Source organism: Heptranchias perlo, chromosome 8, assembly GCF_035084215.1.
Source record: "Heptranchias perlo isolate sHepPer1 chromosome 8, sHepPer1.hap1, whole genome shotgun sequence".
NCBI classification, from domain to species: domain Eukaryota; kingdom Metazoa; phylum Chordata; class Chondrichthyes; order Hexanchiformes; family Hexanchidae; genus Heptranchias; species Heptranchias perlo.
In genome coordinates, this window is record NC_090332.1 from 3,463,844 (window position 1) to 3,480,689 (window position 16,846).

The 16,846-nt window shown below is 45.5% G+C and overlaps 1 protein-coding gene across 1 annotated transcript in view; it reads left to right on the plus strand.

Annotated features, from left to right (window-relative positions):
* The window catches only part of col12a1a (collagen, type XII, alpha 1a), a 256,730-nt gene that overhangs the window by 112,277 nt on the left and 127,607 nt on the right, over positions 1-16,846 (plus strand). Inside the window, exons 25-29 of the mRNA XM_067988546.1 lie at positions 5,324-5,463; positions 8,932-9,061; positions 12,644-12,783; positions 14,270-14,402; positions 15,566-15,592. Coding sequence (XP_067844647.1) covers positions 5,324-5,463; positions 8,932-9,061; positions 12,644-12,783; positions 14,270-14,402; positions 15,566-15,592 — 570 coding nt within the window. The remainder of the gene's footprint in view (positions 1-5,323; positions 5,464-8,931; positions 9,062-12,643; positions 12,784-14,269; positions 14,403-15,565; positions 15,593-16,846) is intronic.

Here is a 16,846-nt window from a genome sequence, read left to right on the forward strand (position 1 = left end):
AGATTGACTGAGCGGGCAAAACTGTGGCAGATGGCGTTCAATGTGAGGAAGTGCGAGGTCATCCGCTTTGGATCCAATCTATCGCCATTCAGATAATAATCTGCCTTTCTGTTTTTACAACCAAAGTGGATAACCTCACATTTATCCACGTTATACTGCATCTGCCATGTTCTTGCCCACTCACCCAACTTGTCTAAATCACATTGGAGCCTCTTTGCATCCTCCTCACAGCTCACATTCCACCCCAGCTTTGTGTAATCTGCAAACTTGGAAATGTTACATTCCGTTCCCTCATCCAAATCATTGATATATATTGTGACTAGCTGGGGCCCAAGCACTGATCCCTGGCGGTACCCCACATAGGGATGGGCAATAAATGCCGGCCTTGCCAGCGACGCCCACATCCCGTGAACGAATTTAAAAAAAGTCACTGCCTACCACCCGGAAAAAGACCCGTTTATTCCTGCTCTCTGTTTCCTGTCTGTCAACCAATTCTCAATCCATGCCAGTGTATTCCCCCCAATCCCATGTGCTTTAATTTTGCATACTAACCACTTGTGTGGGACCTTATCAAAAGCCTTCTCAAAATCCAAATACACCACATCCACTGGTTCTCCCCTATCTATTCTACTAGTTACATCCTCAAAAAACTCCATTAGATTTGTTAAGCATGATTTCCCTTTCATAAACCCATGCTGACTTTGTCCAATCCCATTAATGCACTCCAAGTGTTCTGTTATCATATCTTTTATAATAGACTCTAGCATTTTCCCCACTACTGATGTTAGGCTAACTGGCTTGTAATTCCCTGTTTTTTCTCTCCCTCCTTTTTTAAATAGTGGGGTTACATTTGCCACCTTCCAATCTGCAGGAACTGTTCCAGAGTCTATCGAATTTTGGAAGATGATCACCAATGCATCCATTATTTCCAGGGCCACTTCCTTTAGTACTCTGGGATATAGATTATCAGGCCCTGGGGATTTGTCAGCCTTTAGCCCCATTACTTTCCCTAGCACTATTTTTTTACTAATACTGGTTTCCTTCAGTTCCTCCCTCTCACTAGGCCTTTGGTTCCCTAACATTTCCGGGAGGTTATTTGCGTCCTTCTTTGTGAAGACAGAACCAAAGTATGTGTTTAATTGTTCTGCCATTTCTTTGTTCCCCATTATAATTTCCCCCATTTCTGACTGTAAGGGACCTACATTTGTCTTCACTAATCTTTTTCTCTTGACATTTTTATAGAAGCTTTTACAGTCAGTTTTTATGTTCCCTGCTAGTTTACTCTCATACTCTATTTTTCCCCTCTTAATCAATCTCTTTGTCCTCCTTTGCTGAATTCTGAACTGCTCCCAATCCTCAGGCTTGCCGCTTTTTCTGGCAATTTTATATGTCTCCTCTTTGTATCTAATATTAACATTAATTTCTTTTGTAAGCCACGGTTGAGCCACCTTTCCTGGTTTATTTTTGCGCCAGACAGGAATGAATAATTGTTGTAATTCCTGCACACGTTCTTTAAATATTAGCCATTGCCTATCCACCGTCATCCCTTTCAGTAAAGTTTCCCAACCTATCATCGCCAACTCACACCTCATACTTTCATAATTTCCTTTATTTAGATTCAGGACCCTAGTTTTGGATTCAACTACTTCACTCTCCATCATAATGACCAATTCTATCATGTTATGGTCGGTCTTCCCTAAGGGACCCCGCACAACAAGATTGTTAATTAATCCTTTCTCATTGCACAATACCCAGTCTCGGACCGCCTGTTCTCTAGTTGGTTCCTCAACGTATTGGTCTAGAAAACCATCACGTACACACTCCAGGAATTCCTCCCCCACAGTATTATAGCTAGTTTGGTTTGACCAATCTATATGTAGATTATAGTTGTACCCTTCTTGTATGTGTCTCTAATTTCCTGTTTAATGCCCTCCCCTATATCTCCACGACTGTTTGGGGGCCTATAGACAACCCCCACCAATGTTTTCTGCCCCTTGGTGTTTCTTAGCTCCACCCATTCGGATTCCACATTGTGATTTTCCGAGCCAATATCCTTCCTCACTATTGCATTGATTTCCTCCTTTACTAACAACACTACCCCACCTCCTTTCCCTTTTTGCCTGTCCTTCCTAAATATCGAATACCCCGGATGTTCAGTTCCCATCCTTGGTCGCCCTGCAGCCATGTCTCCGTAATCGCAACTATATCATAACCGTTAATATCTATCTGCGCTGTTAATTCATCTAGCTTATTGCGAATGCTCCGCGCATTACGACACAATGCCTTTAGACTTGTCTTTTTAAGATTGCTATTCATCTTAGTTTTATTTTGCACTATGGCCCTATTTATTTTTCGCCCTTGTTTTCTCTGCCTTCCACTATTGCTTCTTCCCTTTCTGTCTTTTGTTTCTATCCTTGTTTCCCCCTCCTCTGTCTCCCTGCTCAGGTTCCCATCCCCCTGCCATTCTAGTTTAAACCTTCCCCAACAGCACTAGCAAACACGAGGACATCGGTCCCGGTCCTGCTCGGGTGTAACCCATCTCGCTTGTACAGGTCCCACCTTCCCCAGAACCCGGGCCCAGTGTCCCAGGAATCTAAATCTCTCCCTCCTTCACCATTCCTGCAGCCACGCATTCATCTAGTCTATTCTCCTGTTCCTATACTCACTAGCACGTGGCACTGGTAGTAATCCTGAGATCATTACCTTTGAGGTCCTGCTTTTTAATTTATCTCCTAACTCCTTAAATTCACCTTGCAGGACCTCATCCCTTTTTTACCTATGTCGTTGGTACCGATATGGACCACGACTACTGGCTGTTCACCCTCTCCCTCCAGAATGCCCTGCAGCTGCTGCTTGACCCTTGCACCAGGGAGGCAACATACCATCCTGGAGTCACGTTTGCGGCCGCAGAAACACCAATCTGTTCCCCTTACAATTGAATCCCCTATCACTATAGCCCTGCCACTCTTCTTCCTCCCCTCCTGTGCAGCAGAGCCACCTGTGGTGCCACAAACTTGGCTCTTGCTGCTTTCCCCTGATAAGCCATCTCCCCCAACAGTATCCAAAGCGGTATATCTGTTTGAGAGGGAGATGGCCCCAGGGGACTCCTGCTCTACCTGCCTAGTCCTTTTACTCTGCCTGGCGGTCACCCATTTCCTTTCTGCCTGCGTAATCTTTACCTGCGGTGTGACCACCTCACTGAACGGTCTATCCACGATAATCTCAGCTCCACAGTGAATCCACCCGCAGCTCCAGCTCCGAAATACGGTTAACCAGTAGCTGCAGCTGGACACATTTCCTGCACACATGGTCGCCAGGGACACTGGTCGTGTCCATGACTTCCCACATAGTGCAGGAGGAGCATGTCACGGGTGCGAGCTCTGCTACCATGACTTGCCTTAGATTAAGCTCGTTAGTTACTCCCTTTAAGGAGTTTACTCCTTTAAATTACTCTTAATTTAGAGAATGTTAACTACACCAGGGACCTTGATTCACTAAAAAACGCTACTTGCTATAAGACCTGCAGACCTTCCCTTTCTTTTTACTTTAGTTACTGCACTGCCGAATAGTGGAAATACTCACCTGAACCTACTTACCAATCAGCTGCCTCCCTTGCGCTGCGTCACTTTTTCATTGGTGACGTCACGTGTAGAGGGAGCTTTACTCTGTATCTAACCCATGCTGTACCTGCCCTGGGAGTGTTTGATGGGACAGTGTAGAGGGAGCTTTACTCTGTATCTAACCCATGCTGTACCTGCCCTGGGAGTGTTTGATGGGACAGTGTAGAGGGAGCTTTACTCTGTATCTAACCCGTGCTGTACCTGCCCTGGGAGTGTTTGATGGGACAGTGTAGAGGGAGCTTTACTCTGTATCTAACCCATGCTGTACCTGCCCTGCGAGTGTTTGATGGGACAGTGTAGAGGGAGCTTTACTCTGTATCTAACCCGTGCTGTACCTGCCCTGGGAGTGTTTGATGGGACAGTGTAGAGGGAGCTTTACTCTGTATCTAACCCATGCTGTACCTGCCCTGCGAGTGTTTGATGGGACAGTGTAGAGGGAGCTTTACTCTGTATCTAACCCGTGCTGTACCTGCCCTGGGAGTGTTTGATGGGACAGTGTAGAGGGAGCTTTACTCTGTATCTAACCCGTGCTGTAACTGCCCTGGGAGTGTTTGATGGGACAGTGTAGAGGGAGCTTTACCCTGTATCTAACCCGTGCTGTACCTGCCCTGGGAGTGTTTGATGGGACAGTGTAGATGGAGCTTTACTCTGTATCTAACCCATGCTGTACCTGCCCTGGGAGTGTTTGATGGGACAGTGTAGAGGGAGCTTTACCCTGTATCTAACCCGTGCTGTACCTGCCCTGGGAGTGATTGATGGGACAGTGAAGAGGGAGCTTTACTCTGTATCTAACCCGTGCTGTACCTGCCCTGGGAGTGTTTGATGGGACAGTGTAGAGGGAGCTTTATTCTGTATCTAACCCGTGCTGTACCTGCCCTGGGAGTGTTTGATGGGACAGTGTAGAGGGAGCTTTACACTGTATCTAACCCGTGCTGTACCTGCCCTGGGAGTGTTTGATGGGACAGTGTAGAGGGAGCTTTACTCTGTATCTAACCCGTGCTGTACCTGAATTGAGAGAGTGTGATGGGGCAGTGTAGGGTGAGGTGAACCTTGCATTTAACAATGTTATATTTGACCTGGGAGTGTTTGACAGTGACACAGGGTGCTTGAAGTGGGAAAGGGTTCCTTTCTGCAACTGTTCACCTCGATAAGCACAAAATTTGCAAAAGTAAAAAGAATGACATAAAACCGCTAAAATTTTGATTATTTTTCCATTTCCCACACCAGCCTAACTGTGATCTTTATAAATACTTTATTAGATGCGTTTAATGGTACGTTCTGTTGTGAATCACAGATTGATTCCTGTCAATGCTGGGAAAATTGTTTTTTGGGGGGATTTCTTCATATCTTTTCACCATAAAGAAACCATTTCACTGCGACAAATGAATTCTCAAAAGGTCGTAAACAAATTCTAGTAAGATAAATGTTTTGAAAGGAGTCTCACCATATAAAATATTATTGCAAAGGAACTGATTTCATCGTGCAGTATCTGACTGGTTCTGCTCCTGTAAGGAGACTTAACAAAACGCCCAGAGGAATTTAAACTCATGCTTAAAAAAGCGCCAGTCAGAAAATACACCCCATGCTATGTCATGCAAGCGTGTATTCTTGATTGTCCTTGGCTTAATTCACGGAAGTTTGTCACCTGATTTTCTCAGATATGCTCTTGTTGACCCCTATGTTATTCCCTTCTGTCTCCACAGTACCTCTGGGTGGACCCAGGAACATCCGGTTTTCTGACATTACTCACAGTAACATAAGGACCCACTGGGATGCTGCACCAGGCAGGGTGATTAAGTATGTGATAAGATACGTTGAAAGAGGAGATGACAGCATCAAGGAGGTGAGGTGACACTTTCCACTGCAGTAATAACAACATTTCCCTCAGTACATCTACCTTTGCTTTCTCCCCTCACTCTCTCTTGAGGATGGTGAATAATGCTGGGATATGCAGGGACCATCATTCCAGTATCTCAACACTAGTGTCCTACCTTCGTGTGTAAGCGTAGATGCATGGTCCAATCCTAACCTCCGTCTCCATGCAAACACTCATAACTTCTACTAGATAGCATCAGGCAGTACTTGGTTTAGAAGGGGGGTTTTAACTCCATCGAGAACCCAGCGGAGCTGGAGTTAAAACATTTGTCGTTCCAACCGCCCTGCGGCGATTTTAACGCAGTGTGATCGCAGCATCTGTCGAGCTTTCCAATGCGTGGCTCATTAATCTCGACTAATTGGGGTCCTGTTGCTGAGATTGGACACCAAGACAGCTTTAATGAGCTACTGGTCGGAGTGATCGCTTGATGTTAATGAGGCCTGACCGTTAAAATCAGTTGAACTTCCCATGGAGACTCCTGGGTGGGGATTTCGGCAACCCGCCTCCCCGTGCCTTCAACTCCCTGGGCCCTAAGCTCTGGAATTCCCTCCCTAAACCTCTCCGCATCTCTCTCCTCTTTTAAGATCCTCCTTAAAACCTACCTCTTTGACAAAGCTTTTGGTCGCCTGTCCTAATGTCTCCTTCTTTGACTCAGTGTCACATGTGTCTGATTACACTCCTGAGAAGTGCCTTGGGACGTTTTACTACGTTAAAGTCATTATATAAATGCAAATTGTTGTTCTTGTTCAACCTGAGACCTTCCTGGTTTGTGTTGTGCCATCTTCCTACACTGCATGCTATTTGGGGAGTCCTACACTGAATCAATCGAGGGATTCAGGAGACATCAGCGAAATGTCAAATCCAGTATCCTGCCAACATTCCTGTAGATGGGATCCAAGTGGGGCGGTTGATCACAATAATATAAATAATATGAAGTTTATCTTTACGGTTTGCATTATGAGCAAAGCACCATCCATATATATTTTGAATTCCTTTCAGGCAGTAATCATTCCATTTAAAAAAAATATTTTGTTTCATTGGGATGAGGGCATCACTGGCTAAGCCAGCCTTTATCCGCCATCACTGGCTAAGCCAGCCTTTATCCGCCATCACTGGCTAAGCCAGCCTTTATCCGCCATCACTGGCTAAGCCAGCCTTTATCCGCCATCACTGGCTAAGCCAGCCTTTATCCGCCATCACTAGTTGCCCTGAGAAGGTGGTGGTGGTGGGCCTTCTTTTTGAGGTAGAGGTTTAATACAACTGAGTGTCTTGCTCGGCCACTTCAGAAGGTAGTTAATTGTCAACCACGTTGGTGTGGGACTGGAGTCACAAATAGGCCAGACCGGGTAAGGACGGCAGGTTCCCTGCCCTAAAAGACATCAGTGAACCAGTTGGGTTTTTAACAACAATCCGACAGCTTCATGGTCACCTTTACTGGTAGGAGGTCCATAAAAATGCGATGACACAATCTACATTTTTCACGGACCATTTCTCCTGCTCGGGTCCGGTTGATAATCGATGGTGGACTGGACTCAAAAGTCAAGATATGTGACGTCACCTTCATAAACTCAAGATTCAATCTGGCAGTGAGTTGACAATCCCCTCTGCTCTCTTGTAATAGTAACATTGAACCAATGTTAGGAAGCCAGTCAATGAAGCTCCGTGGACTTTTACGAGCACATGTCTGCATAACTTTACCCTGCGGCTAGACAGGCTGCCATGTGTGTAAAATGGTGTCTCCACGTCCTGGAGAGACAGGAGCTGGGCTGGTCACGCTGAAATATATGAAATGTTAAATGACTTCAATAAAATTAAATCCATAATATTACTTCAAATAATAGGCGGGGCCAGAGGTCACAATATAAACTGGTGAAAAATGCATTTAGCTCAGAAAAAACATCGTGATGTGGAATGTGAAGAATGTCTGGAATAATCTGCCAAGCACGGTCGAAGCGTCACAGACTTTAGCCGTGTTCAGCGTGCTGGTGGATGCTCGACAGGGAGAGTTGGAATGCTATGGCGACAAACTTCCATGGGCCAAACAGCCTTTTGTCGCTCTTGTCGTTTTGGATCTTCTCATGTTCTCTTCAGCAGTGGTCTTCAGACTTTTCTACGTGGGGGACTCCCTTCAAATATGGACCCACTCCTGAGAACCTTTGGTAAACATTGGCCCACTCCCAAGAACCGCATGTAAATATTGGCCCACTCCTGAGACTGTAAATATTGGCCCACTCCCGAGAATGTAAATATCGGCCCACTCCCAAGAACCCCATGTAAATATTGGCCTACTCCAGAGAATGTAAATATTGGCCCACTCCTGAGAAGTTGCATCCAACACTGACAGACTACTGGGGACCTGCTGCAAATATTGACAGACTCCCGGGGAACTCACTGTCCTATCTTCTGAGAGGACTAGTTATCGTGGTTATGTTACTGGATTAATTATCCAGAGAACGTGAGTTCAAATCCCACCATGGCAGTTTGAGAATTTGAATTCAGTTTACAGAATCTGGAAATAAAAAGTTGTTATCAGTAAAAGTGACCGTGAAGCTGTGGGATTGTCGTAAAAACCCAACTGGTTCACTAATGTCCCTTTTAGGGAAGGAAACCTGCCGTCCTTACCCAGTCTGGCCTACATGTGACTCCAGTCCCCACACCAATGTGGTTGACTCTTAACTGCCCTCTGAAGTGGCATAGGAGGCCACACAGTTGTATCAAACCCGCTACCAATGGCTCAAGGAGAAGGCTCACCACCACCTTCTCAGGGCAACTGGGGATGGGCAATAAATGCCGGCCTCGCCAGCGACGCCCACATCCCGAGAATGAATAATAATAAAAAAAGTTGCAAGGCCACCATTTATTGCCCATCCGCAGTTGCCCTGAGAAGGTGGTGGTGGGCCGCCTTCTTGAACTGCTGGTAGCAGTTGAATATAACTGATTGGCCTCCCCGGCCACTTCAGAGAGCAGTTAAGAGTCAACCACAAGCTATGAAACAAGACTCAGAATTACATAAAAGAGTTGGTGTTACTAAAGACCACTGATATGGGTGTATTAGGGTGGGGAACAGAACTAATCTGGTCTAAGATATGACAATGGCAGAGAGAAAGTGAACCCAGAATAATGTGAGTCAAGCCAGTCGGACAAAAGGGCATAAATTGAATTTGAAACAGATCTTAGACAAATTTTTTCAGAGGGTGATAGAAGTTTGAAAGAAATCGCCAAATAATGTAATTAGAATCAGACACTACAAGCATTCAAAGTACGTTATAGTACAGTAATACAGTTCTATTGACTGGGTAAGTTTGGGGATCAGAATCTATGGACTGGATGACCTGTTTCATCCTTGACTTTTTCTGATTTTCTTATTATATTTTAGTGGAATTTTATCTCCTTTTTCGAGCAAGTACGAATAATACTTTTACTTTAACCTGATAGTTGGAGGTCCCGAGCAGCGATACCTCTGTACCACTAACAGGCCTTACATCCCAAACGGAGTATGAAGTTTCGGTTACTGCAGTGTATGATAACGGCCCCTCAGCTCCACTGACTGGAAAAGAAACGACCCGTAAGTAAAGATGTTTAGTCATGTGCTGAAGTGTTTCATTACCTCCGTAACACATCTCGTACTTGACAATATAACCTTGGAGAGGGTGCAGAGGAGATCTACATGAATGGTACCAGGGATGAGGGACTTCAGTTATGTGGAGAGACTGGAGAAGCTGGGGTTGTTCTCCTTCGAGCGCAGAAGGTTAAGAGGAGATTTAATAGAGGTGTTCGAAATCATGAGGAGTTTTGATAGAGTAGATGGGGAGAAACTGTTTCCATTGGCAGGAGGCTTGGTGACCAGAGGACACAGGTTTAAGATAATTGGCAAAAGAGCCTGAGGGGAGATTAGGAGAAATGTTATGATCATCTGGAATTCACTGCCTGAGAGGGTGGTGGAAGCAGTAACTTTCAAAAGGGAATTGGATAAATACTTCATAGTATCATAGTATCCTAGTAGGTACAGCTCAAGAGGAGGCCATTCGACCCATCGTGGCTGTGCCGGCTCTTTGAAAGAGCTATCCAATAAGTCCCACTCCCCTGCTCTGTCTCCGTAACCCTGTAAACTTTTTCCCTTCGAGTATTTGTCCAATTGCCTTCTGAAAGTTACTATTGAATCTGCTTCCACCGCCCTTTCAGGCAGCGTATTCCAGATCACAACAACTCGCTGCGTAAACAAAATGTTTCCTCATGTTGCCTCTGGCTCTTTTGCCAATCATCTTAAATCTGTGTCCTCTGGTTACCGACCCTTCTGCCACTGGAAACAGTTTCTCCTTATTTGCTCTATCAAAACCATTCATGATTTTGAACACCTCTATCAAATCTCCCCTTAACCTTTTCTGTTCGAAGGAGAACAACCCCAGTTTCTCCACATAACTGAAGTCTCTCATCCCTGGTACCATTCTAGTAAATTGCCTCTGCACCCTCTCTAAGACCTTGACATCCTTCCTAAAGTGTGGTGCCCAGAATTGAACACAATAATCCAGCTGAGGCCTAACCAATGTTTTATAAAAGTTTAGCATAACTTCCTTACTTTTGTACTCTATGCTTCTATTAATAAAGTCAAGGATCCCATCTGCTTTTTTAACGGCCTTCTCAACTGGTCCTGCCACCTTCAAAGATTGGTGTATGCACACCCCCAGGTCTCCCTGTTCCTGCACCCCCTTTAAAATGGTAGCATTTAGTTTATATTGCCTCTCCCCATTCTTCCTACCAAAATGCATCACTTCACACTTCTCTGTGTTAAATTTTATCTGCCATGTGTCTGCCCATTTCACCTGTCTGTCTCTGTCCTCCTGAAGTCTGTTACTATCCTCCTCAGTGTTTACGACATTTCTGAGCTTCATGTCATCTGCAAACTTTGAAATTATACCCTCTGTACCCAAGTCCGGGGCATTAATATATATCAAAAAGAGCAGTGGTCCCAATACCGACCCCTGGGGAACACCACTGTATACTTCCCTCCAGTCTGATAAACAACCGTTCACTGCTACTCTCTGCTTTCTGACCCCTAGCTAATTTTGTATCCACGCTGCCACTGTCCCTTTAATACCATGGGTTTTAATTTTGATAACAAGTCTATTATGTGGTCCTTTATCAAATGCCTTTTGAAAGTCCATATACACAACATCAACCGCATTACCCTTATCAACCCTCTCCGTTACTTCATCAAAGAACACAAACACGATTTTCTTTTAACACATCTGTGCTGACTTTCATTTATTATAGAATCATAGAATCATAGAAAATTTACGACACAGAAGGAGGCCATTCGGCCCATCGTGTCTGTGCCGGCCGAAAATGAGCCACCCGGCCTAATCCCACTTTCCAGCACTTGGTCCGTAGCCCTGTAGGTTACAGCACTTCAGGTGCTCATCCAGATACTTTTTAAATGAGTTGAGGGTTTCTGCCTCTACCACCCTCTCAGGCAGTGAGTTCCAGACCCCCACCACCCTCTGGGTGAAAAAGATTTTCCTCAGCTCCTCTCTAATCCTTCTACCAATCACTTTAAAGCTATGCCCCCTGGTTATTGACCTCTCTGCTAAGGGAAATAAATCCTTCCTATTCACTCTATCTAGGCCCCTCATAATTTTGTACACCTCAATTAAATCACCCCTCAGCCTCCTCTGTTCCAAAAAAAAACAACCCCAGCCTATCCAATCTTTCCTCATAGCTAAAATATTAGCCCAGACTTTTCCAAGTGCCAATTAATTTTGTTCCAGATTATTGTCTCTAAAAGTTTCCCCACCACCGACGTTAGGCTGACTGGCCTGTAATTGCTGGGTTTATCCCTCCCCCCTTTTTTGAACAGGGGGTGTTACATTTGCAATCCTCCAGTCCTCCGGCACCGTCCCAGTATCTGGGGAGGATTGGAAGACTGATTCCTTCCCCTATCCATCATGTAAAACAATTATGCAGTGCTCCTAACATTTTAATAATCCTCAAACCCTCTTTCCTACAGATATCTAATCCAGTTCCCTTTAAAAAGTTAGTGGCCCCGGGAATCAGTTCCTCTCTCTGTGAATCTGCCTCACTAGTTCAGCAAGCAATGCTCTGCTGAGGTTGGGCTGCAGCAGAGGGAGTTTTAATTTGCATCTAGCCCATCCCATACTTGACCTAGGAATGCTCAAGGTTTAAATTAAGTGCCTGGAATGTCTAAATGTTCCATTCCCCGTGCGAACATCCCTTATTTTGAGGTGTGCAAAATTTGACCGACTAAAAAAGTTGAAATGAAAATATTTTCATGAAACACAATTCTCGAACCAAACAAATATGTAGGTTTTCCCAACAGATCTAGGAAATATTCTAAGCAGCGCTTTGCAGAGTAAATGTATGATGTATGTGAGATTGTATCTATCTTTGTACTGCTCTGGAAGTAATATAGATGTCAATTTACAATTTTGGCACTCGTCCAAACGTGTGGTGATCTAAGTTTCAGTCCTGCTGGAAAACAAAGTGTAAGATGCAAACCAGAACCAATCCCCAAAAGACTTGCCAGACACACTGCGAATAGTCAAAGCAAGAGATAAAACACAACGGCTAATTGAGTATGATGCACTGGAACCAAACAGAGACGGTTCAGTTAAGTCTCTACAACACCGGGGAGGATTGTCCCTGATTGCTAAGTGCAGTGGAATATTCACACAGTTTAAAGATAGTGACCAGAGGAGTTCCTCCTGTTTTTTATGATGCTACAGCACGCAGCAATGAGGATATCAACCCCCAGTATGTTTTTTTTTTGTGTGTGCGTTTTGTTTGAAACCTCTCCATGTCTTTGCCTCTTTCCTCCTTTAAGAGGCTCCTTAAAACCTACCTTTTTGACCAAGCTTTTGGTCACCTGTCCTAATGCCTCCTTTGGCTTGGTGTCAATTTCTTTTTATCTGATAATGCTCCTGTGAAGTTTTACTACATTAAAGGCGCTAGATAAATGCAAGTTGTTGTTGTTTAGTCGATTGGGTAACAATTCCAGTGTCTCAAGCCTTTCCTCACAACTATAGTCTCCCTTTCCTGACCATTTCTACTGTGCTGTGATCCCATTGTCTTTGTGTTAATTGTGTTGAGTTCCCTTGTAACGTCACGCTGGTTCTGTTTCTTTTCTGCACAGTGGTTGTTCCAACACCGACTAACTTACGGTTCTCGGACGTACGGGAGACGAGTTTCCGGGTGCTGTGGAATCACGGAGCACCAGATGTGGCTCTCTACAGACTGACTTGGGGTCCAGCTGGCAAAGCGGACAGAGAAGAGGTGAAGGAGCTTTCTGCTTCTATTGTAACTTCAGCAGACATTTGAACTTACCTTGTAAACAGTGGATGTGAAACAAATCGCTGTCAAACAGATCTGTAAATGAATGAAGACTCTTTTTTCCCCTCCTTTCACTCACCGATGTTCTACGTCCCGTTTTCATCCCTCCCGTCCTTTGCTAATGGGTTTCATCCTCTGCCGGGGTACGGTTCAGTGAGCCATCACCCCACTCCAATGGCCGTTATTAATGTGTGAGCTTGACAGGGAGTGTCAACAGGTCATCGCAGCCGAGTCCAATCCCGTCTTCAACCCAAAGCCCAAACGCATGTAGTTCCGGCAGGGTAGGATCAGGAATGGGGTCTGTGGCCAATTTTCCCCCTCCCTAACTCACTGAGCCTGATTTATAGATCCCTTACCCTGACTGAGATTAGCTGTACCATACAGGCCAGGAAGGTGCCAGGTTCAGTCCCTGGTGTGCACTGAGTTAGCTGTGCACTGTTTGAACTCGCTGCTGTGTCGGTAGAGCCACCAGCTCACACAGGTAAAGCATACTTTTGTGGGTGGTTTTTACAGTGTTTTGTAGGAGCAGTGCACAAAGTGGTGCGATTTTAACCCTACTCCCGTCTAGTGGAAACTGGGCTGTGTGTGGGCAGTTAAAATGCCAAGGGTGACTTTCCCACCTGCTTCGTGCCGATCCTGATTTTAACCCGCTCTCTTCTGAGCAGGTGGCTGGGACTGGCGGGGCCCTTCTTTAAGTATGCAGGTGGGGGTCCGATGATGTAATTGGGCCCAGGCTGTAATTTTAACTCCGGCCTGAGCGGAGGCCTGTTGCGGCTTTCCCGCCAGGTGCAGGAAGAAGATCGGAAGCAGAAGAGGTTCTGAAAGGTAAGTTCTTTTGCTTTCCTTTGTGGGGCCAGGAGCAGCAGGGGCACCTCCAAGAGCAAAGAGCCTACGAAGAGCGAAGAGAATAAGGGAGGGAAAAAAAAATGGGGACCAGTATCGCTATAAGTGAATCAATTACAATGGACGGGAAGAATCTCTGCATGCAGCAAAACCGTCAGCAGGTTCTTTTGTGAATGCATTAATGGTATTGCTACGCAAAGTGATCAGAGAAATTATTTCCCCTTGCAATATGAGCACCTAGTAATAAGATGCTGTGCTCAATTGACTCAGTAACTAACTATAAAAAAATCATCTGTTCAGCAAACAGAACAGCCCAAGTCGATTTGTTCCTTTAGATTAGATTTTCTGCCGAGGTTTTCAACATGGCCTCCAAAGAACAGCACAGGGGAGAGTGGCTGCAGCCAGGAAATGTTGAACGGAAGTTATTTGTGGGATAGGATTTTATTATTTCATGGTTGCTGTGGTCACCTGAGTGATATCAAATTCAGAACTTAACAATTTGGTTAAAAGAATGGGTTTCAGAAAAGCAAATTGTTTTCAGACACTGACCCTTTATTGACCCTAGCTTTATGCCTATTCTGTCCAGATGATTATAGGTGGCGAGGAAACCAGCCAGATGTTAGAGAACCTGAACCCTGACACCCTGTACGATGTCACCCTCACTGCCATCTACCCAGACGAGATGGAAAGTGAAGGTCTTCCCGGTTCCCAGCGCACATGTAAGTCTTTAGCAAGAAGAGTTCGCCATCAGTCTTCTCTTTTCTCCTGCCCCACCAATTTTTTTGAAACATTGGAAAGAGGCCAAAGTCTAATGGAAAACACAGCCTGCACTCAGTGATGTGCAGATCTTTTTTTGTCCCTTGGAGGTTACATTTCCCTGGATTTGCCCGCTTCCGCCTGCACGTGACAGGAGTTGGTAAACAAGAGTGCAGCAAAGAGGTCTCCTGTCTTCAATGACTCGCCTGGTTGTGAATGAATCTGGTATTCCCAGGCTCCACACCCCCGACGGCCAAGAGGCCAGGTGAGCCAACCCCCTACATCCAGGCCCCCTCCAACATCGCCTCTCCTCCGACCACGAGGAACGGACGATAATACCCCTCCCCCCCGACCCACCACAGTTATCTCCTCCCGTGGAGAAGCGATTGGCCTCTCCTCATTGCCTCCCTATCGCGGCATGACTGGGCTGTACAACGGCAAACAACAATCAACTTATATTAATCGAACGCATTCCATTTAAACTGTCCCAAGGCACTTTACTGGAAGACATCAGCAGATCACTAATCAATAAGTTAAACGCTTTTGACGCTTGTATGGAACTTTAAAGAATACTCTTGGACCATACATTTTACCATAAGTACGCAAGATGACAGGAAAAGACCATCAGGTCCGATAAGCTTGCTCCTTTTTAATGGAATTCAGCCCCACTGACCCCACTCCTCACTATATCCCTGAATCTTCTTTCTCCGGTAACACACCTCTTTGCCTCTTGGATCCATCTGTACCGTTGAGTTCAATGAACCTCTGTGGTAACTTATTTTTCCCTGCCCTCCCCCCACCCTCCGTTAACCTACACGTGAATCAGCTCCATCTGATCTCCCTTATTTCAGCTTCCGAATTTTTGGCCCGTGTCTCCCGGGATCACCTTTGCCGGGTCTTTCTTGGGAGATTAATTTTCTCGGGATTTCCGTACTGTGTAACTTAGTTTCCGCCAAACCTCCGCTGAAGTTGCACAGCTCAGCGGGAGAACTCCGAAGGAAATTCACCCGCTTTGACTTCATGCCTGTGAAATAGATAGTTTCAGGATGACAATCAAGTTTTTGCTCTAAGCTAAAAAGAAAAGAAACACCTGATATATTAATATATCTTATTTTTAATTTTTCAGTGGCCAAGGTGATACCAACCATTCCAGGTAAGCTTCTGGGTTCCGGCATTCCTAATGGGAAATCTCTGCTCGCAGGGAAACATGTGTCAGAGAATCAGGGTTCCAGTGTTTACCCTTATCTCTATAAGGAGCGAGCCCTTGGCTCAGTGGGAGCCTTCCTGCCTCTGAGGCAGTAGGTGCAGGAGTCAAACCCCACTCCAGATTGTCCCATCGTGGAGACCAGAACTCTGGCTCTGAATTGTGGGTTGACATCGAGTGGGATGCTCATGTCCAGTGGGTGTGGGTGGCCCCTTCCTCATTGTACAGGTTGTGGGACCTGTATAGGAGTGACCACCCTATTGTCTGGTATACAGATGGTTACAGCCATTGAAGGAGCTTTCATGCCTATCAGCCTGCAAATCCTTCCACTCCTTCATGCCATTATCCAAGAGAAGAGTGTGAAGATATGAAAACAAAGACCACCCCTCTCTCTGACCCACACTTCCTGTGAGTGCAGGTTCCCTGCTGGCGATCAACTCCCTGTAATACCTTGACTGAAAATGTTAATCAAAACTGTGAATCATCTCACTAAAGGGGCACTGCCTTTGTGTAAAAAGCATCTGCACTTTTTTTTTGTCATGGTGCACGGTGAAACTGTCATTGGGATTAAATAGATCTGCCAAAATGACGGAGCAGGCTCAATGGGCCAAATGGCATACACCCCTGCATGGATAGGCAGCCAACGTTATTGAGCCAAAAGTGCAGCACAGCATTTCGGGCAATCAAAAAAAAAGTTTGCGAAGGGCTTTCCCATGAATACAGTGCGCCTTTAAATATGCAAATTTCTCATATACTTCTCTTGGTAATGTTTTTTTGCAAAAAAATGTAAATACCTTTGCTTCTAGGGGACCAAATGTTGCGATGGTTTCCAATCCAGCTAGGCAGCTCCATCTGTTGACTTAAAAAGTCTGATGTTAAACGAGTTTTGGCAACTGGAACCCTGCTGAGAGTGAGCCCAGACCCACTACACAAAACGCTCCTGATTTGGCACCGATTTCGGCACTCATCTCTCAGAGAGGTGCTAAAGGGGGCCACTGGTGCAAGGGACAGAAATGTCGCAGTGGTGCAATAGAGGACGTGCTAAGGAAACTGAGTCTGAGGCACGCTGCTGCGACAAAGAGGCAGCTTTATTGTCCAGCTGGCACGCTCGATGCTGGCAATGGGTGGCCAAGATTGGAAATTTCCATCCTTGTGCACATAATCTAGACCGACATTCCAGTGCAGTACTGAGGGAGGGCTACA